The 23698-nt window shown below is 36.0% G+C and overlaps 1 protein-coding gene across 1 annotated transcript in view; it reads right to left on the minus strand.

Annotated features, from left to right (window-relative positions):
- The window catches only part of LOC149788460 (uncharacterized), a 95430-nt gene that overhangs the window by 16990 nt on the left and 54742 nt on the right, over positions 1-23698 (minus strand). Inside the window, exons 19-23 of the mRNA XM_089973521.1 lie at positions 21311-21516; positions 18509-18697; positions 11567-11762; positions 8453-8612; positions 3310-3569 (exon numbers count right to left, since the gene is read on the minus strand). Coding sequence (XP_089829647.1) covers positions 3310-3569; positions 8453-8612; positions 11567-11762; positions 18509-18697; positions 21311-21516 — 1011 coding nt within the window. The remainder of the gene's footprint in view (positions 1-3309; positions 3570-8452; positions 8613-11566; positions 11763-18508; positions 18698-21310; positions 21517-23698) is intronic.

Raw genomic sequence — 23698 nt, forward strand, 5'->3', positions numbered from 1 at the left:
AAAGTACTATTAAGCAACAGCCCATATCATATCTGACCATGGAGACGAAGGGATTCAGCTTTAAGGATGCCATCAATGAGATATACTGGGTGTTGCTGACTTAAGAATGCCCTCCAGCCCCTACCACCAAGCAAGATAATAAAGTCAAACTTTTAGTAAACATCAGTGATGAGGAAGAGTCTCCATCCTTCCACTATTTCCTCAGTCCCAAAAAATCAACAATCAGGTGTCATAATGTATCTGTGACCAGGGAAAGGCTAAAACTTTGCTTTTGGAGATCTAAATGCCAGCGAAGTACTTGTCATGCCAGTAAAAGACACATTCTACCGTCTACCATACTGAACTCCCAGCATTGGATAAAAATGTATTGGCAGTTAGCACACACATCGGCCCTAACATGTTATAAGGTGGATAAGAACGTGTTGTTGCCACAGTGAAGCTACTTGTAACATTGCTGCCACATCATCAGTGCTGGATCTGTACTCACAGGCAATTTTCCACATGATAGAAAAATTAGCGAACCAACATGCCTGTAGTCAATGGCCCAAATTGCTCATGTCAAAGGATGGAAAATGGAAAATGCATGACTGCTACTGCCAATTATGACTTTATATATCTAAATGCATGAGTGCATGCCACATTGCTAAAACAGCATCACGAACTGGCTTAAAGGATTACTTCATGTGTCTCATCATTGCTGGGGGAGGTAGTGAAGAAATTTGGAGGCAGGCAGCTCAGGAACTACCCATCTAACTTGCCACTCCACCCATATTCTCATTTAGAACCTACTGACCATTTCACAACTGAGGGCCGACAAGCAGCCCAAAAGGCACAATGTTTGTGTTAGTAGTAAAAGGATGAACCCCTCTAATAACATGAAGACAGCACAACCTGATGAAGAACTCAATAGTATGAGTATAACACCTATTGGAATCAGGATGGTTGTGCTGAAAAATAATTTTTCTGGTGTGTGTCTGAATAAACCACCAATGATTCAACGTAATTAAACTCACATCACTGCAAAGCCAGGTTGTGTAGGTAAAAACAGAAGAAAGGCAACAGAGCATGCCAGTTTACTCCACCCAACAATATCCTGAATAAAACATCCCATCTGAAAATAAGATTCACTGAAATTACTTTGCTCAACCTACAAGTTGAAGTGAAGGTTATCAGTAATGTGTTTTGTAACACTACAGCTTCAGTGTGGAAGCAGACAGGACTCAAGCTGAAGTAAACTGAACCATGCCAAGACTCAAGACATATTCTGTTTGGGAAACAAAGTGAGACAGCAGACGTGAAGAAGGAATTTGTCTGGACACAGATGAAAACCAATGACAAAAGTTGCTTGAAAAATATGGGGTTTAGCATTATCTTCTTATGAATAAAGTTATCTGAAACTGTTGTCTTGACAGAAAGCAACTCTAAATGTTAACATAATCTGATAATACACTTTAGGAAGTCAAACAAGGTTGAGATCAGTCAGGGTTTCCATATCAACAAACTGCTGTCAATGGACAAGATCCAACCTGTCCCTGTTTATGAGAAACCACAGATGGCAAAGAAGATCAAAAAGGTTGTTCATGTTCCAAACCAAAACTAAACTTACCACATGCTAAAGTAGAACATTGTCCAGGTATGCCACAGTGGGAGCAGGACATTACCCCCCTGCCATTACCCCCCTATCAATTACCCCCCCTCCCAGTATATACTGGGGGGTAATTTCCTAGACCCACCACAGTCACTATGGAGGCAATCCAGAACAACACAACTACACATTCCAAGGTTCAGCTGAAATTGCATGGGCTGAGACTTAACCAAGTGGAACAGTGCAAAAGTGATAGATTTTCCCACAGTAACCAAAACAAACTTGCAATTTACCAGGTAAATGAGGATATGAAAGTACGCAGCTGTCAAGTTGATGCTGATCATGTATTTGTCCCATTTCACTTAAAAAGATACTGATCATGCCATCTCCATTATGAACCTTGTAGCAGTAATGAACTAACTCAGCTGGCTCAGGTGCATGACCAGTCAGATCATCCCACTGACATGAGGAAGAGTCTGGAGTAAAACCCACATGTTTTCAAACTATCTCAATGCCCACTTCGAGAGAAGTAGTTCAGTCTTCTGTAAAATGTCCACCTTCCTGGGTTCATTTTGGTTATCCATTAAAAAGGGGGATTAAGAATAAGGCAACTATTCAATGTGGATAAAAGTGGATTCTCACTAAAAAGTGAAATTCTTCCACATCTGTGCAGATACATTAAAATTTAAATAACAGTGCCTAAATACATAATAGCTCTATCATCGCTGTCATCATTCAAACTGCTGCATAGTTGATAACAAAATGAAAGATACTGTTTCTCATTTTGGTCATTCTGAAGCCAACCTGTTTACTAAAGATATCAACAGTGTTATTAATCCATTTTCCTGTGTATTCTTCATGCTTCATCACCTGATCAATTACTACAAGTACAGATGCACAGGGAAAATACCCAATGTCATCATAATAAATTTCAATCCAGTTGTTTCCTATGATCATAACACCATAACACTTGCATTTATATTCGACCATCAGTTATTATCACCTACAATGACTTAAGTATTCTGTGTGACCAGCAGTCATTATCACCTACAATGACTTAAGTATTCTGTGTGACCAGCAGTCATTATCACATACAGTGAATTAAGTATTTTGTGTGACCAGCAGTCATTATCATATACAGTGAATTAAGTATTTTGTGTGACCAGCAGTCATTATCACATACAGTGAATTAAGTATTTTGTGTGACCAGCAGTCATTATCACATACAGTGAATTAAGTATTCTGTGTGACCAGCAGTCATTATCACATACAGTGAATTAAGTATTCTGTGTGACCAGCAGTCATTATCACATACAGTGAATTAAGTATTCTGTGTGACCAGCAGTCATTATTACATACAGTGAACTAAGTATTTTGTGTGAAAAAAACAAGACATCTTTTTTAATACTTTGCAGCTCACACACCTTGAACTCTGTCAAAACATTAAGTAATTCCGATTGATGAGAAGCTTGCTGCATGACTGAGTGTTAAAAATCATCCATCTTGATAACTTTGTGGGCTAAAAGTAATGGGTTACTGATGTTCACTGTGTACTTTCCAATGTTTGAAAAGGCACAGCCTGGGAAAAACCATGTAATATCTGAGGCTCATAAATAATTTCTAATTCACAACATATTACTTCCACTTTTAATAAATTGATGAAAGTCAATAATCTTGCCAAAAAAATGTATTAAAAACAGCAGTTTAAATAAGGCTTGAGTTACCTTAATGAGATTGACTTTCATATAAATGGATCCACCGCTGCCTCCACCACTGGGCCCTTGTCCATTCTCCCCATTACAGTTGATGTGGCCATCATTTTGCAGGGTATTAGTCACCTCCAGACTGATTGTACCACCACCTCTACCACCAGTACTACCTCCTCCTCTACATCCTCTGTCTCTTGGCTCAAACAGCTGACCCATGGCCCGTCCTGTCAGAGGCTGATCACTGCCATGCCCACCATGCCCTCCATGACCAGCACCTGCACATGGGATATAAATACGGGCTCCATCAGAGAAGAAAATTATATTTTAAAAATTATTCAACTTAGCTTCTTGGCACAAGATGCATATTTTGTTATGCAAATTTTATAAGCCTGTCATCTGGTGCACAAGTTTGCAATTTAATTCATCACAAACATGCAAAGACTTTGCACAGCTTTTTGACCTAGTGGTAAATGATAATTTATTGAAATAAAATACTTCAGACACTTGCAATCAATCAAGAAAATATTCTAGGCATAGTACTTTGCCTACACTAAAACTTGGTCAATATTCTAAGCATAGTACTTTGCCTACACTAAAACTTGGTCAATATTCTAGGCATAGTACTTTGCCTACACTAAAACTTGGTCAATATTCTAGGCATAGTACTTTGCCTACACTAAAACTTGGTCAATATTCTAAGCATAGTACTTTGCCTACACTAAAACTTGGTCAATATTCTAGGCATAGTACTTTGCCTACACTAAAACTTGGTCAATATTCTAGGCATAGCACTTTGCCTACACTAAAACTTGGTCAATATTCTAGGCATAGCACTTTGCCTACACTAAAACTTGGTCAATATTCTAGGCATAGCACTTTGCCTACACTAAAACTTGGTCAATATTCTAGGCATAGCACTTTGCCTACACTAAAACTTGGTCAATATTCTAGGCATAGCACTTTGCCTACACTAAAACTTGGTCAATATTCTAGGCATAGCACTTTGCCTACACTAAAACTTGGTCAATATTCTAGGCATAGCACTTTGCCTACACTAAAACTTGGTCAATATTCTAGGCATAGCACTTTGCCTACACTAAAACTTGGTCAATATTCTAGGCATAACACTTTGCCTACACTAAAACTTGGTCAATATTCTAGGCAAAGCACTTTGCCTACACTAAAACTTGGTCAAGATTTTCTTTCTCTTGTTTAGTATACTTCAGTGCCATGTGTTGTTTATTTTCAATACTGAGCAGGAGGTGACACAAGTCTTAGTACCTAAATAACACAGACAACATAAACAGGTGTCTGAACAATATTATTCAAATGTATGGGGTAAATCTTATTACGGCTGAACACAGTAAATATGAAAAAAGCAAATAAATGCAAATAAAATCCTCAGTTTGTGCTTGTATCGTATTCCCCTTGTCCCAGTTTACCACATGTTGTGCAATGGCAAAACACTTTCATTTTTGTGCACAATATCTGTTCATGTCTATCCCAATTCCAACTTGCCCTACTTATTCTTCTACCACCCAAATTTTTTCATTTAGTTATGATAATTTATTCCTAATGCCTCTCTTGACATTTCTTTGCATGATTCCCAGTGCAGATTCAATGTTCTTTTCAATTCAAGAACAACAACAATAACAATACGAAAGATGGCAATTAATCTAATTACAAATATCAATCAATCATTCCCATGTTCATAATCAACCTGAAAAGATAAAAATCTCCCTTTAATTGCATTGCATAATCAAACTGAGCAAGGATCTTCAACCCAGAGAGAGGATCTTCAACCCAGAGAGAGGATATTCAACCCAGAGAGAGGATATTCAACCCAGAGAATACAGTATTCAGGTGTGTGTCTTGTCCATGAAGCAAGATACACTAACTCTAAATTGCAGTATTTTTACTGCTTACACCTTTATATGCATTCTTTTTCTAAAATGGTATTTGTGTGAAAGAGACAGTAATGTAGTTAATCAGGAATGCTGTTGCTTAAGCTTTGTGTCAAAGGAAATATGACACTTGTGGCAACTTTGTGTTTCAACAATGACCTGGGTTTGGGGGGCAACAAAAATATTGATGACCTGCAGTTCAGATAAAGTGCAGAGGAGATCAGAATTCTGAGAGCACAAGAATTCCTTCCTTGTTTATTTACCATTAGGTGTATACAGTTTTCACATCGAATCATTATGGTGTGCAAATGACACTTCTCCACAGTTGATTAGCAACATAATTCAGGAAATAATAAACCAAACCCAATTTAAAATGTCACATGATTAATACTAAATTCACATCAAATACTGAGAAAGAACAATTATCCATCCTCATGGCACTGTGTAACCAAATTGTGCAAGGAAAAATATCAATTCCAGACCTGCCAACCCAAAACAGACCTTCTCAGTATGATAGTCAATATTTTTCCAGAAGACCCATTTTTAGTAAGGTGTAATGAAAAACCATGTAATTGCTGACATGAAAAATAAACATGTGAAAAGTTCAGAAATGTGGTCTGATGCCAAGAAGGCAGCAGTGTGTTCAACAAAAAAGTCTGTAAACACTTCAGCCTTAAATTCTCAAATCAACATAACCTTTCTGTTCTTGGTTTTTTAAATTCTCATGACAGCAGTAATCATCTCTCCAACCATGAGCAATACTTAAATCAACATATGTCCAATAATTGCAACTTTCACCTTTCCCACTTATTTTCCACATTTATCAAAGTATCTGAATATATTTTGTTTACTTCTCTGCCAACTGTTTGGATTTTTAAGAGAATGATTGTTCCATTCACCTTCAACATGTTAAGATTACATGGATGACATTTCCACATTATAATAACAAGTAAAAGTTAGTCTGGTTCCATCACAAACTCCACTGCCAAAAATCTGGCCAAAAACAGACATGCCAGTATCCTGACCTTTTGGCAATGATTGGATTTTCACAGTTTTGGCTATTGTTCTATAAGTCCCATCTTCGCTAGCCATGGTTCTGATACATTATCCCTGTCTACAACTTGGCAGATTGAGCAAATGTTTTAGTGCTCTGTCCTAGCGACATCTATTGGATTTCACGAGTTGCCAACCTTATGTAATGCTAACTAACCAACAGCATGTAACAGTAGTGCATTGTATATTGGCCGAAAATGGTGGAGGCAAATGACTTCAAAGATAATTTGTAAGTTTAACATCGAAAGTATGACTACATATCAGAAAGAAGCCATTACATGTGTATTTGCTTATTTTATGAGTCCATTCAATTTATGTGCTCTCATCATGTCGATCATGTAAGTACAGTGTTCAAATTTGAACAACTTAATTTTGATTGGATGCAGTGACTTGCTGCTGAATGTAGTGAAATTAACAGACTAGAAGCACAGAAATATCTGCTCAATCTGCCAAGGGTTAACATATCAAAACCTTGGCTAAGAAAGATATATAAGTCCATAATTTAACAGTCATTTTAGTAAGCCTTAAAGTAAAATCATAAGGGTCGACAGGTCTGCACATCTCTACACTGATCAGCTCAGGATGGTTGCTTCCTTAAGTTCTATAGCTTTGCTGAGCAGGCCCTAATGAAAAGGCATATTGGTGGCAACCCTGCTGTACTGATCCAACACTGTTAATTCTGCCATCACATAAGACATAAAGCTTTTCACATATTATTTGGGAAAAGTCATCTGACAAGTGCATACCCACTCTCAGTGATACACTTATGTCCATGGATCTCATTCAATTAACTAAATTTAGTACTGTCATTGTGATATTTATTTTATTTGAGTTCAGTTTCTGACTGTTGAGAAATGAATAGTGTAAACTCATATTTCTCATAGCACCTTCATTATACCATGATTCTGGGTATAAAACAGTAATGATACAGATCCCTCATATAATCTTATAATGTTGGATAGCTGTATCAGCTATAATAATGCATGGTCCAATTCAGTATCATGTCAAAGATGTATTATAATAATTAATGCATTTAACTGTATAAACTGTAGGAGTCATATAGATATCATTATATCCTGAGTTTATTGTATAATGTGGGTTTAAAACATTAAATACCCTATTATTTTTGGTCTTCAGTACAATCATACTCCCATTAACACACAGCCTTGTCTATAACATATCTCAATATCTAGTAATCTCACTCATACCCAAGTATATCTGCATGGCTCCCATGACATAATTATAATCAGGGAGGTCTCACTTACACTCTAGTACACTTGTATGATTCCCAATACAAATCTTATGAAGTAGGTCTCAACTATACCCCACTTCACTTGTATGGCTCGCATACTACATGTTATAATAAGGGTGGTCTCACTTACATATCTGCTTGTCTCACTTATACCCCAATATATTTGTATGACTTCTATGAAATACTTTATGGAGATGGTCTTTCTTGTGGCCTAGGTGGTCTCACTTATACCCCAATATATTTGTATGACTTCTATGAAATACTTTATGGAGATGGTCTTTCTTGTGGCCTAGGTGGTCTCACTTATACCCCAATATATTTGTATGACTTCTATGAAATACTTTATGGAGATGGTCTTTCTTGTGGCCTAGGTGGTCTCACTCATACCCCAGTACACCTCTACTGCTCCTGTGAACCATGTTATAATGAGGTGGTTCACACTTACACCTCAGGTTTTCTCAATTATACCCAGTATACCAGTATGACTTCCATGAAATATTTTATGAGGGTGGTCTCACTTGTACCCCATGTGGTCATACTTATACCTCAGTACACTATAGCAGTGTTGAACCATGTGGTCTACCTTATACCTCAGTACACTATAGCAGTGTTGAACCATGTGGTCTACCTTATACCTCAGTACACTATACCACTGTTGAACCATGTGGTCATACTTATACCTCAGTACACTATAGCAGTGTTGAACCATGTGGTCTACCTTATACCTCAGTACACTATAGCAGTGTTGAACCATGTGGTCTGCCTTATACAACAGAACATGTGTAATGCTCCCATGAAATGTGTTATAATGAGAGTGACCACATTTATACACTAGCACACTTGTACAATTCCCATTATGTTAGAATGTGACTAGTCTCACTTACACCCAAGAACACTTGTACAACTCCCATGAAACATGCTTAAATGAGGTATTATACTATATAATTACCTGAACTGCCTAGTGCAGAAAAGCCATCTCCTTTGGCACAAGATATGGAATGCAGGTCACCAATGATCTTCCCTAAGTCATCAATGATCAGGGTCCCTGCTTTGATGCTTACATTTACTGCATGCACATATCCTCCTCCTCGCACTCTCATCATGTCAGCCTGTGGTTAAGATCAGTGATGGACATTTCCAAAAATGATATATTTAAGCTGTATAATATTATACAAGAATCTCACCATGATTAATCTAACAATATATTATATACTTTTAACCAATTCCCATTTATTTGGTATTTTTATAATAATTAATATTTTCCCATACAGAATGTAGACAATGCCTTATGGAAGCCAAACTTTCATATATACAAGTTGTCAACCATGTAACTAACAGTCAAACATGCAATCCAGTGACAATGAGATCACAAGTAACCATTATTTTGATTTTTTCTTCTTCTGTTCAAACTTTTTAGCTATTTACCAGGTAAGTATTAGATATGCTTGCTTATAAAACAAGCCCAAGTAAAAACTGCACAAACCCATATATGCCATCGCAAAATGCATTGCAGTTTGTTAGGACTAATCTGTAGAACCAAACACCATAGATCCTGATCTACCAGTGCATTATGCTATGGCAGATCAGGATCTTTGTTGCTTGCAGTTTGACTCGTCTTAATAAAGAGTATATATGGTATGTGCACTTTCAATTTCACTTACAAGAACAGGAAACTGAACAAACAGGTGCCAAATGAAAGGACAGCAACACATCTAGAGCTCATTTTATATCAAGAATTAACTTAATGCCAAGATCTGCTACTCATATGTCGTACCATCACTGTGACGACATATTCATGGCAACTTGCCACACTGATGCCAGACTTAAAGTTTGATACCTTCTGTAATAATGCAATCTCCTGGAAATTCACAAAATACTGCATGAAGTGCTATGAAGCAAATCATTATTGGAAAAAATATCTAATAAAGTGAGGAGTGTTTCAATAATAGATGATTTATTTATATACTCAGAACTGTATCATAATAATTACTACCATAGATACTCACATATAAGTCAACTTTTTTTACTGAAAATTGTATTCATGCAGAGTCGGGGTTTTCTTATTCGATAATCTAGGGGTAATGCTGGATACACAAGATGATGGCAGTACACAAAAATACTGTGAATTTATGAATTAAAGTATCTTTACTTTTCTATGCCACTATTCCCATTCAGAAAAGCATATATGATATGCACTATGTTTATTCGTTTCGTGATGGTATTCATCATACATTATGTGTATCTACAGTTATTTGGATTTTAAATATTTTGGATATTATAGGTAAATTAAATACAACCCACCACAAAAGTGAAGTTTTCTTTACTGTGGGTATTTAATACCAAGTATATTACTTCCATTTTTGTTTAAGTCCTAAAAACACGAATTTGTATTAATATGTGTTTTGTTATATAAACACTGTGTTTTGATGCAATACAGTTTTTTTAATTTAAGTTCCATTTTCATTTTCCACAAGTTAAATTTTTAATTCCCATGTTTTCTCCCAGTGCACATGACCTGATAAGCCCTTGGCCTGTAAAGGCAATACTTCTTTTCAAGCTGACAATCCTATTGACTGAGCCACAAATTTAGTACATGTACTTGTTCAGTACAAAGAAGAGATCTACATCTTCCAGTGAATGTTTGACCGCAATGCCTTTTAGCTTGTAAATGCAGCACCTGCTTTATTTTCCCATGTAATAATCCTTTGATCAAGCCATAAGTTTGACACCTGCCCAGTGCCAAATAACAGACAGTGGTTATTTGAATTCCTGGTGATCTTGCTACACAACTGATGCATGTTCAATTCCATCGTTTAATAGACTGAATGACTAAAGTCTTACAGACCCCAAGCTCAGTCTTTACATAAGCACCCGCATATGTCAGTGAAGATGAGGAAATGGAGTCAGACAATATTTATGATGCCAAGACCACAACAATTTACTAGATGATGGTGGCGGATTTCAGAACATTATCAGACAATTAGGATGAATGCTTGGACTTTGTATGTACCAATTTAAAAAAATGTTGGCTTTCACTGTTTATTTGTAAGATATGTGGAATTAACATTGTATGGAATACTGTGACTTGGATTATTCTGAATTCACTGATTTATAATATAAATAGATTTAAAATGTGAAGCTATATGATTTTAATAGATTTGATGAAAACAAACTGTAAGTTTGTCAATTTACTGGCATGTTAAACTCAATAATATAATCATTATTTCATATTTGTTCTGTGGTTATTTTTCACTACCTATCTATTCATTTGGGGTTGTTTATTTTTCCAACGTGCAACTCTGACTCACCGACAATAAGTCACCCTTTCAGATGGATCTGACTTGCAAAATAAAGACTTTTGCATTTAATACTTATAGGAAGCACAAAGAGAAATTGGCTTTTTGTTAGTCCTAGGAAGGGGGGGGGGGGAATTCTAGCTGAATCAACTTATAAACAAGTATAGATGGTATTTAAAAACTTTTGATACATCGTTACTTTGAGGTGAGATATAAAGTATCTGAAAATTGTTAATTTATGTATCTACAGAAGAATGTATCATAATATATTTAAAATTAGGTTGAAAGTCAAAACAATTTATCTTTGCCATTCATTAAGTAATGTGTCATCTTGTAAATGAAACCATTCTAATACCATGGGATAGACTTATAGTAAATCATAATGCGTTTGTGGTATTTTAAAACTGGTTTAATTTTTAAAATTTGTATAAAAAATATTAGAAATTTCCTGTTCTTCTGAGCCTGAAGAATGGTTATGATATAATATAACCCATTACGTTGTTACTTGCTAATATAACATGCATCAAAGCCTGTCATTTTTACAAATCAGGTATTTATAGGAATCGTGACACCAGTTTCTTACCATATGAATCTTGGGCCAACTTTCACTCACAAGTGTACGTTCATGATCTGTTAATGGAACACTTTTATATCTGTGTTAGGCATGATTATTTTTTATTAAATAAAGTGTAAACCTAATCATGAATTGATTCAAAAGAAATGCATTACTAACCAAACCAATCTCAACAAATATGACATAATGGTACCTCAATATTGATTTTGTTCTCTAGTTGTGACACCTCCTTTGTAACAGTGATCTCTCCTTCTGCTCCCACTATAAGTTCACCAAAGGAAAAGGTGCCAGTCTTTCCCTCAGTCCCATTTCTTTTAGAGGTTCCAGTCCGTCCCAAGTATAGGGTGCAGCCGTATCCAACTGTAATGTTTTCTAGTACTATGGTACCCCTTCACAAAAAAATATACACCGTTTTCAATGAACTCCACTGCACTGCTGCATGTGCATTCTCAAATTACTGGTGTAAAAAAATGAGTTTTTTCCTAAATTTCATAACAGCTGGATTATGTGATTACAAAATTCATATGTATCATTTAATACCAATGTCATCTAATTCTGACTCCTATCTAACACCAAATTATGTAATCAAATATGGCAATCTTCTGAATCTGTACTTATTTAATGATCATTAAGGGAGTCACTGAAAACATACAGATGATCTGTGCAATTCTTCAAATTGGAAACTGTACTGCTTCAAATGAATTGTTTTATAGAAAGTTTATCCTGTTCTAAGAAAACAATTTTTACAGTAAAATGCTTTTTCAGTTGTACCTAGCCAATCAAAATATGTTAGGGAGAAGAGCCAATACATTGCAAACAGATCCTTTGAAAGAAAAGTATGCTGACGTCATTTAGCACTCAGACGGAAAGTCAAATAAGAGTGACATCTGCTTGGATAGAGGGATTGGTGCCAAACCACATAATTCATCAGTTACTGGAGTGGAATTGTATGCCCTTCCAGGGATTAAAGAAACACACTGAACACCAAAACATTGGTTTCTTCCTCAGCTACATTAAACAAACATAAGAGAAAAGGCATAAGGTGCAGTGAGCTACAGCCCTTTCCAACCATACCACAGAGTTGGTCCTGGCTCTGATTTCCTAAGGTGTAAGAAGCAGCTTCAAGTCTTGTGGGAGATACAGGGATGGGTAGCACAGATCGACAAATGGGCACGGTATCAATGAAAATGTTCACTCCTGTGAATCCTGTGGAAACAATAATCCACATCATTAAAACTTATTTAAGTCACCAGGTCAAATAGCATCATCTGGAAAAAAAGGTCAGTCAGAGAGAACCATAACAATGTTATATCAGCATTCCACCCCACAGACTGAATAACATCAGCTAGGGAACAGTTTCACTTGATGCATAGTTGGTGGTGATTACCCTAATTTCATGAGCCAATATGTGTAAGAAATCCATCTGGTCTTGGGTTAATTCATTGTATGCCATGTGAAGAACCCAATGGATGCAGGATGGATGAGTCCAAGATGACCAAATGAGATCTTCATCATCTGATTGCATTCCAGGTACCACTTCAATTCCTGATCAAGTCTTGAAGCTCTCTGAGTGGAAAAGGGTCCATAGAATACAGCACTCAAGACTGATTTCCTCTAAGTGAGACCCTGTGCTGAGCAATGAAACCAGGGGCTGTCATGAGAGAAACTGAAACACTGTTACTGACCAATAATGGCATTAATTTAGCTGATTAGCTAGAGTGACACGGCAGTAGGTCTTATATGAAAGAGGAGTTAATATGACCCTTGATGGTGGTACAAAGATCTGGTAATTGTTCCCTCTTGTGGAGGTATGCCACCACAACCAAACTGTCAAACATTATTTGGACCATGTTTTCATGGATATGTTTCACCCATCATTTTGCAAGAATGGTTGGTCCAAATCTGACTAAAAGGGAGTAGGCTATTGCCTCAGGTGGGTTGTCAGAGAGCATGTATGACAGTGTGACACTGACAACAAAAGGTAGGCCTTGAAAATGAGAAACTGTTCCTTTCTCTCGCTCCTCTCTGAAATGCATGCCTGCAAAATTAAGAGCATATGACTGCCTATTATTCATTTGGCCAAGAAGAAAAAGAAAAATCTGCTATTGTTGAGAACCAAACTATGATCTCTCCTCATGTACATTCCCTAACAGGGTCTTGCCAAGATAGGAGACAGCAGTGAATGTTAAAGGGCAACTCCTGTGCCTCTTGTTTTCTCAATTCAGTACCCTAATAAATGAAAGAGAGAGCATAGAAAAACAGCAAAGAAAATTGGTTGTCATTTTGGCTCGATGACAAAATCATCAGATGTGTAAAGTTAAATGGGGCAGAAGTTGACACAATGCTCCTAACAATGACATGGACTTGTCTATGCCCTTAATCAACATCTAGATAAGGTACATGTAGAGACAATATCTCTGTTTTACTGGTGCGGTTGGAAAGTTGCATGAAACTGACTGACAATAAAAAAAACTCTTGCTTTGTCTGAAGGATCACAAATGCTACAAGAGATGCCCGGTATTTTGCAGTCTGTAGTAAGGTTCTGAACTAGCATAATCTTCTACATCTACCGAGTAGGTAAAATTGACTTAAGTTGGAGGAGAGGATTCATCTTATAGATTTCCTCTATCGCTGCTGTCAACTAAATTCCACCCATTCTGTTTCTGGATCAGCCATGTTCTGCTACTTCCTTTTCATCCCCTTCATCAATGGGAAATGATGATGATGTATCATTAGCATCCATCATCATACATGCCATTGGTAGTGATCACATTACTGAATGCCATTCTGGCATAGCCAGTTTGGCTTGGTCTGGCAGCTTCATAACTAGTGCCAGCTCACTATGAATTTTATAGGAATGGAAGATACAGTCGATCAGCTCACTGGCTCATCAGTTGGAGACAACAGACTCCGAATCACTGTAATCATAAAAATGAATGAGCTGGCTGGCAAACAGAACAATCTACCAAAGATGATATATGCCTTGTGGTCAATCAGACTCATGCAGTATGGTCAGCATGGACTGTTCATCCACAATGTATTGGTACAGACCATCCATAAATGGCATTTCTATTTGTCAACATAATGACAACAAAGCCTTTTGAATCCTAATACTGATCATACATAACTCCAATGCTTGATTGGAATCACTTGTACTTTCTAATTATGTTCTGGCAATGCTTCTGTGTCTACATGTTCAATAGAGAGGGTAGCATGACAACACCCATAAGACTCATCAATGATTCAACTGTATTCACAGATACAGTACATTCTGGCACTATTTTGTATCTTCGTGGGGTAGAGAAAGGCATCTCAACATTACCCATGAGTTTAATCAACAATTCAACTGTATCCATTGATACAGTATGTTCTGGTGCTACTGTTTCTACATTGGTATGATGTGTGGAGAAGGCATCTCAAAGAACAAACAAGTGCATTGAAATAATGTAAACCACACCCAAACATTTCTCCCATGAAAGTGAATGCTACCAAATGAAATCACATGTGACCATAAAGAACAATACAATAATTGCATAATAGGAACAAATTCACTGGCATTCACAAAAATGTTGTGTGCACCATATAAATCAACATTTTGAGTTAATATACCACTGAAAATCAAAGACGGATGAATTTATGTACAAAATTAAATGGATTCTATGGAGGACATCTTCACAGTATGACAACAAAAGCAAAAACTGGTCACCTGGGTATAACGGTGGCCGCATAGTGGTTAAAAAGGAAGTTAACCAGCAAGAATTTCTTCCCTTTATCTATAAAATATACAGCCAGAAATATGTCTTTTGTCTGTCTGGGAAGGCTGGATTCAGAGGTAGCAGAGAAAGTTATCCTACTATATATAATGTGGTCAGGTAATGCATTTGACACATAAATGCTTAAGTGTTCTCCCCAATCGATGGCAAAAATGAGCAGTATACACATAGCATCAACTCCTGTCGAAAACAGGTTTTCGATAAAGAAAATTGGCAAAAATTGGTACTTCTCTCTCTGTCTTGTAATTAAATGATCAGAGAAATTTGACCATCAACGTAAGATATAGAGGAAAAATTCCATATTATGCATGCCTTAGTTAGGTCCTTCCATCTTCTTTTGGCCCATCGTGGGAACGAAGGCTCAGCTTTGGTAGCCTGTTTCCTGGCTTCCTCTATGTGGCTGGTGAACTGGAGGTTGGAAGACAAAGGTTGAGATCTGAGGACTGCCTTGTTGTGATCTTAGAGCAGTGTGGATGTGGATAGAAAATGCATCAATCTCTGAGCTGGAGGTTAATGAAAGCTGCTATGGAACTGGATAATAAGTTTTTACCTGCCCTTATGCGTAAACAAGTCATGCACAAGACTGACTCCAAGGTGTGTCTGTTAGTGGGGATCTCCATGACTGGGTCTAGGCGATGCTCAGCTTGCTGAAAGATAGCCATGGCAATTTTGAACCAGCTAATGTTTGTTGAGGAAAGGTTCACAGTCCATTTGTACAGAAGATGGCTTGCACATTCACAGACTGGCATGTGTTGTAGAAAGCCATACTTTAGCTGGACTGAAGTCATTATTGTAAGAAGAAACACCTGCACACATCTTTTCTTTCAATGCAATTCACATTGTAAGTAATTTGGATGGATTGTCTGAATCAAAGCTGGTTGTTCTTGGTTAATAGGTTGATGGATTCAGGAATTCTAAAAATGGCCACTGACACAGATGGATAGAGTAAGACAAAACTGGAAGGCTTTTTCAAAGTATGTACACTTGAATATATCTTCCCTGGATATTGCTGGAACAATCTGAGATGCAAGTTCTTGTGACTGCATGTCCTCCAAGTCAGGTGTGGGGTAATGAAGCCCCCAGCAATTGTATTGACAACTTGGTCGAGGAAGCAGAACGTCAGGGATGCAAAATAAGGCTAGACTTAGTTCATCCATGTCATGAATTGGCTCAGGACATCGTCAATAGTGTGAGATGGGTAAGTGTATCTGGGAACCAGTTCTGTGCATAAGAAATGATGCAGCCTGCACTGGTGATGGAATAGCCTAGTACTAGTCTGTAATACCTACAGCAGTCTGGTACTGGATGTCATGGAAGGATTTATCACCAAATCTGGTACTGACTGCACTGTGCATCTTTGAGAAAATTAGTGTGGAAGACACCGTCATATCCAGCACAAGCACAACTGACACTGGGCATTACTTTGAGATGATGCCAGGAATGGGGTACTGAAGTTTACAATGTGTATAACTGGATGTTGTCAGGTCCCAAGGTCCAGTACCCAGCTATAGATGGATAGATCACCATAACAAGTATGAAGGAGTACATGTGGTGAAGGTCTATCCATCACTAGCTTATGACGGCCAACATATCATGTCAGTGCTGGCCCAGTATTCTGCTCAGTGCTTACATGACCAGAAAAGACTGCTTGCTGGCTGGGAGATGATGTTGCTGTGGCCGTATGTGGGACTCGTGAGTGCAAAAAATGCATGCTCTTTTTCCTGGTCAGTGACTTCTCTGTCTCCATTGTCTGTGACAGCAAGAAGTTTTCACTGAGAAGGCTAATAATGTCTGCATCTTTTGAAGGCCGTATGTGGGACTCATGAGTGCAAAAAATGCATGCTCTTTTTCTTGGTCAGTGACTTCTCTGTCTCCATTGTCTGTGACAGCAAGAAGTTTTCACTGAGAAGGCTAATAATGTCTGCATCTTTTGAAGGCCGCTTTCTGGCTCTTTCACAACCCAAGACAGCTGTTTTGCTGAAACCAGTGCACATCTGTCCTTCATCCTCTCAGCATAGATATCCTGTAAATGGTCTAAATGAAACACCATACAACTCATACCAGTGTGGTATCTATCTTCAGACACCTTTTTAAAGTTAACAAAACAATGGCTTTAATACTATGCCATAAGATCAAGTGCTGGGAACTATTCTAAGTACTATTGACAAAGAAACACAGATGGCACCTGTTAGCTTATCAAACTATGAAATAGACAACTGAGATGCACAATATTCATATACAATGATAAATAGGGAAGAATATATAGAAAAAAAAGAGTATACTTCCTACTGATGAGAAAACTCCAAATGAACACCCAAACATGAGACAAGCATGATATGGAAGGTGTTTGCAAGGCTTCTATAGAAAGTGTGCTGACATGACACAAGAGGATGCAATGACAAATAATGGAATTTGGTGCCAATTCATCCAAGGGAAGACCACTCTTAATTGAGATCCACATCGGCAACCACATTATGTTTTAGCACTGATAATGCTAAAACAAGATGAAAGATGTTTTTAACATCTATTTTTGCTTGAAAGGGCCAGACATGCAAGGTAGTGGATGTTCACCCTAATGTATTATAATTGGGTAATGCATTTTCAGAAGATATTCAAAGTATTATAAAACATTATTCTGATGGTGCCGAACCTAAATCAAATGAAGGCTAAAAGACCATAAATATAAAATATCAATATTGAACAGCCTCAAGTCTAAGCTGGAGTGAGACCATAAATTTAAGATAATTACTAATCAGCCTTGAGACTTAGCTGGAGTGAGACCATAAATTTAAGATAATTACTAATCAGCCTCGAGTCTTAGCTGGAGTGAGACCATAAATTTAAGATAATTACTAATCAGCCTTGAGACTTAGCTGGAGTGAGACCATAAATTTAAGATAATTACTAATCAGCCTTGAGTCTTAGCTGGAGTGAAACCATAAATTTATGATAATTACTAATCAGCCTCGAGTTTTAGCTGGAGTGAGACCATCAATTTAAGATAACTACAAATCAGCCTTGAGACTTATAAGAAGACAGATATAAAATTCAATAAACCTTAAGTCAATGTTGGAAATGGTCTCAGAGTCTTAGCAAAGAATAACTTAGACAAACAAGGTAAAACTCACACTTTATGACTGTATTCTTGACATGAAGCCACATACCAAATTTGATATAATTTGAGGAATTCGCTCAAAAAGCTTTTAAAAGTAGGACAGAAATACAGTTCATGGTGCAAAGGCAAACTTCTAGGTCATACACTGATGGATACAGGTAATGCTATATGCTCCCTCCTCTGCTTATGCCACTTAAAAATATCAACAACCATGACCTGGAATATTGTATACTGATTTTGAACATACCACACATGTATCTCAATGTTGTAGCATTCAAAGCTTGGTGGTAGTACAACAGTGCCTCCTTGATATACGTAGATATTCATACGGAATTCAGTCCCAACTGGGTGCTGGAGGAAAATCATCTGGTCTTGACCCACATGTAAAACACCTGTCTCATCTCCAATGATCTCAAACACCCGGAACTGGTAAGGTCTGTTACAAACCAAAGCAACATCAAAACATGTATCCTGGATTTAATTTTGATATTAATGCCTAATCAAAGACTAAATTCATTTATCTGAGAATGGCTGCCTTAAATCTGATCCCATATTAACCTAGCAAAGAACAAATATGATAGCTGAAAAGATGATGATGATGAGTATGTATGTATGTATGTATGTATGTATATATGTATGTATGTATGTATAAGACCAAACAAAGGGTTGGAAATAGTTTTACAAAATTTAGCTTAACCCTGACTGAGGTGACTGAAAGCTAAAACTTGCCCTTGATAAATATGAATTTGCCCCTGATTGAGGTGACTGAAAGCAAAAACTTGCCCTTGATAAATATGAGCTTGTCCAAAAATCTGACAACATAATATCACATCGAAAGTTAAAATATAAGGTAAAAAAAAATATGGACTGTATTTTTGTGTTATATTTATTTTACAAGATAAATATCTTATATTACTTTCTTTCCTCCCTTTTTACACATTAAAAACATGCCTATAATTACATTTAGCAAAAATGATGTCTATCATATTTTCAGATCTTTTGCTATTATTCTGTAAATATACAATTTAAGGGTCATTACAATGAGACCTGCAATCGTAATGGTTGGCAAGTCTGCCTATCAAAAGGTTTGGACTTAAGTCAGTAAATACTGTATAATTACATATTTTACAATTATACATAGCTAATATTATCTATTCCCTATTTGTTATTTTTAAATAATAAGCACTCATGAATGCATGACCTTGATAATGAAAACAAGATGGATGTCACAGAATTTGACTATACTGTGAGACATAAAGGGTCGATAGATAAGAAAACTGGGGTATTTATGTAACAGAAATATGCTATACATAAAATTGCTAAATGAAGGTGCTGAGATATGTATTATGGTAAGATCCCAGAATGTAACTCTGGACATAAGGCAATACAAACTGAACATGACACTCTCCCTCAATATTTTTGGACTTGACTTAGCTTGCCCAAGCTGAATTCAGCTCGACTCAGGCATTAAAAATCTTTAAAACGAATATGAAAATGGTAAAAGTAAAATATATAAAATCCCTAAAATATAGGGTCAAAATGTGTTATATAAACTACGTTAATTAAAAATCTCAAGGATTTTCTAGAGTGCTGCATCATCAAAAATATTTCTTCTACAGTAGTGGCATTCAATACACTCTATAAGAAAGTATTTGATTGTCAGTAGGCATTGGCATGGTCTGCACTCTGTTCAAGGTTCATCCAGTAAAAATAACAATGATGATGATGATGTTAATATTCATGATAGATGAAATAATGTTATTCCATACTTGTAACCATGAGATTAATCGGACCTCCGTCTGATGAAATACTACTGTATTGAATATAAATTCATAACACCATTTCCTTGAATAAGTGCAGACACCTAGTAGGTCCAAAAGGAAGAAAGAGTTTAAAGAAATTCAATTTAAACTGCATAACCATTAAGTCCATTAAAGTAGATTTATACATGTGTTGCTTTCCCAGATATAATGAGACAGGCTAAAACTTTGTAACACTTTAACATTACTTCTAACACTTTAGCAGATTACTATTAACACTTTAACAGATTACTGTTAACACTTTCATAGATTAATTGTTACATTTGAATAGATTATTTTTAACACTGTAATACATTACTTCTAACACTTTAACAGATTACTGTTAACACTTTCATAGATTAATTGTTACATTTGAATAGATTATTTTTAACACTGTAATACATTACTTCTAACACTTTAACAGATTACTGTTAACACTTTCATAGATTAATTGTTACATTTGAATAGATTATTTTTAACACTGTAATACATTACTTCTAACACTTTAACAGATTACTGTTAACACTTTCATAGATTAATTGTTACATTTGAATAGATTATTTTTAATAGATTATTTTTAACACTGGAATACATTACTTCTAACACTTTAACAGATTACTGTTAGCACTTTCATAGATTAATTGTTACATTTGAATAGATTATTTTTAACACTGTAATACATTACTTCTAACACTTTAACAGATTACTGTTAGCACTTTCATAGATTAATTGTTACATTTGAATAGATTATTTTTAACACCGTAATACATTACTTCTAACACTTTAACAGATTACTGTTAACACTTTCATAGATTAATTGTTACATTTGAATAGATTATTTTTAATAGATTATTTTTAACACTGGAATACATTACTTCTAACACTTTAACAGATTACTGTTAGCACTTTCATAGATTAATTGTTACATTTGAATAGATTATTTTTAACACTGTAATACATTACTTCTAACACTTTAACAGATTACTGTTAGCACTTTCATAGATTAATTGTTACATTTGAATAGATTATTTTTAACACCGTAATACATTACTTCTAACACTTTAACAGATTACTGTTAACACTTTCATAGATTAATTGTTACATTTGAATAGATTATTTTTAACACTGTAATACATTACTTCTAACACTTTAACAGATTACTTGAAACACTTTAACAAAATATTTGATTTTTTTCTGGCCAACAAAAAAAATAGAATCATGAGTCCACCAAGGTTTTCAATATTAACTACCTTATGAGATTAGGCGTAAGCCCTAAGTGAGCACTTCCCACCACTTTAAGGCGATGGAATTCCCGCGTCAAGTTACTGTGTATCCAGGTTGTACCTCCACGGGCCATTCTGGCAGACAGTGAGTATTCGGAGGTGGATGGGATGGGTTGAGTCTGTCCAAAGTTGTCAATTACCAAGGTGAGGTTTGATCCATGTGAAAGTGTATCCTAAAATACAGAAACCAATATAAACAATATTAATTTTTACTATTACTCATGAAAAAAAAAAACTTATACAAGCTAAGTGTTCAAGACAAAATCAAATGTGTTTGCAGTCATGAATTTTTCATAATGATGTAATTTTAGTGAACAGCTGCAATTTATTGTGTGTATATTTGCAATTGTATTGTGTACAGCTGTAATTTATTGTGTGTATATTTGCAATTGTATTGTGTACAGCTGTAATTTAACTGCATATACTTGTAATGTTACTGTTTACAACTGTAATTTTATTTTGTATACCTGTAATTTTACTGTATACATCTGTAATTTAATTGCATGCACTTGTAATTTTTCTGTGTACAGCTGTAATTTAATTGCAAGTCCTTGTAAATTTGCCAAGTAAAGCTGTGATTCAATTGTGTATACTTGTAATTTTACTGTGTATAATGTAAATAGCATCATCATCATCGCTAATATCACTAAGCAAATATATTTATTTATTCTGGGTTTCTCATCTGTTGACTTCTTTATTCAATCTTTATGTCAATGTTTATTTATTCATTTTTTTATTTTGTAATTGCAATGTCAATTATATGCATATTTAACCCCATCCACTGCATTCTATTTTATATATTTTGTTACTTAATCATTCATTCATTCATGTTATTTTCATTTATTTACTGTTAAATTTATCTAAATTATTTGCTGCCACAAACTGTATTTATTATTAAATGATAATTCCACCTTAGGAACCATTTTTATTATAAGACAGTAATAAACCATTAACTAAATGTCATTTCTCCAAGAATATTTACATGACCACATTAATATCAGGGGGGAAAAAATCCAGCCCTCTCAGAAAGACACAAATTTTGTCTTTCCAACTCATCATGTTCCTTTGCTTACCACCTCTCCGTAGCAGTGTATCAATGAGGATGCTTCCATGGAGGTCTTGATTCTAAGATGGAGTAAATATTCTCAGAGAAACCTTACTGACTACAAAAGATTACTTTTTCTCTTGAATACTTTCCCTGATCACTTTTACATTAGAAGAATAGGAAATAGCAGGGGAAATGCATGATGATCCAGCCTTTACCATGGGTATCCTTGAAAGGAACTATAAATATAGTCCCCATATGAAGGATAAACTGCTCCCCTAAGATAAACGCATCACAGCCAATGGTCGTGTAATGTGTGACACAAAAAATACATAGGCAATAAGAAACAAATTACATTTTCTTACTCTGAAAAGATCTTGGTGAATACAGCAAATGCACTAAACCCACATCCATGAAGAGGTTGTGCTGTTTGGGCATTTGCTAATGGACCACCAGATTCAATTCTTGTCTCTTTAACACTAGATCTTGGAGACAAAAATTCAAAAAAGCTGACTGTGCAAGCCAGCCAATAGTTTCTATAATGTCTCTAATGAAAACAATGAGTTACAATGCAAGGTTGAAGAGATCATTTTCATCTCATGGGCCGAAAGTTCCATGATGTGTCTCGTCTTGTGAGAACTCAGAGTACTCTGAGTGCATGACCCACTTCAACCATTACACTAATGCCTGAGAGGTACTCCTCATTTTCAGCCTTCACCAAAAAAAAGAGACAATTGTCTGTACCCATAACATTTCTCCATGAGTTTCAAGTATTGCTTTAGAGCATAGATGATGTTTTGCATCACTGTTTCTCTCAATGTATTTATTGGTGACATAAATCTGATGACCACTTTCTGGTTGCCAGGGATGGCATCCACTTCTTAGCAATGAGACCTGGTTGTATCATTAGAACCATTGCTGACAGGTTTTGTTACATGTGAAGGAGGATCAGCTTCCATCAGATACAAAGAAGAATAACCTTTTGCAATGCCAGATACATTGTTTAGCTTGTTTGATTATAAAGTTAACCCTGAAAGTTCTTAAAAGGCTAGCTTTGTGAGTCACTGGTGATGCTAACATACTGAGACATGACTGACTGGACCCTTTAAGTTTACCCCCATCGTCTCCTGACAGGTTATCTGGCTGTGGCGCTGAGAGACCTTATGTCTGAGACAACACCAAATTAATATATCACTGGGGTAATTAACATATCACTGGGGTCATTAATATGTCACTGGGGTAATTAATATATCACTGGGGTAATTAACATGTCACTGGGGTAAGTAATATATCACTGGGGTAATTGTAGC

The sequence above is a fragment of the Sinohyriopsis cumingii genome, chromosome 11, assembly GCF_028554795.1.
Source record: "Sinohyriopsis cumingii isolate HCF-2022 chromosome 11, ASM2855479v2, whole genome shotgun sequence".
NCBI classification, from domain to species: Eukaryota; Metazoa; Mollusca; class Bivalvia; order Unionida; family Unionidae; genus Sinohyriopsis; species Sinohyriopsis cumingii.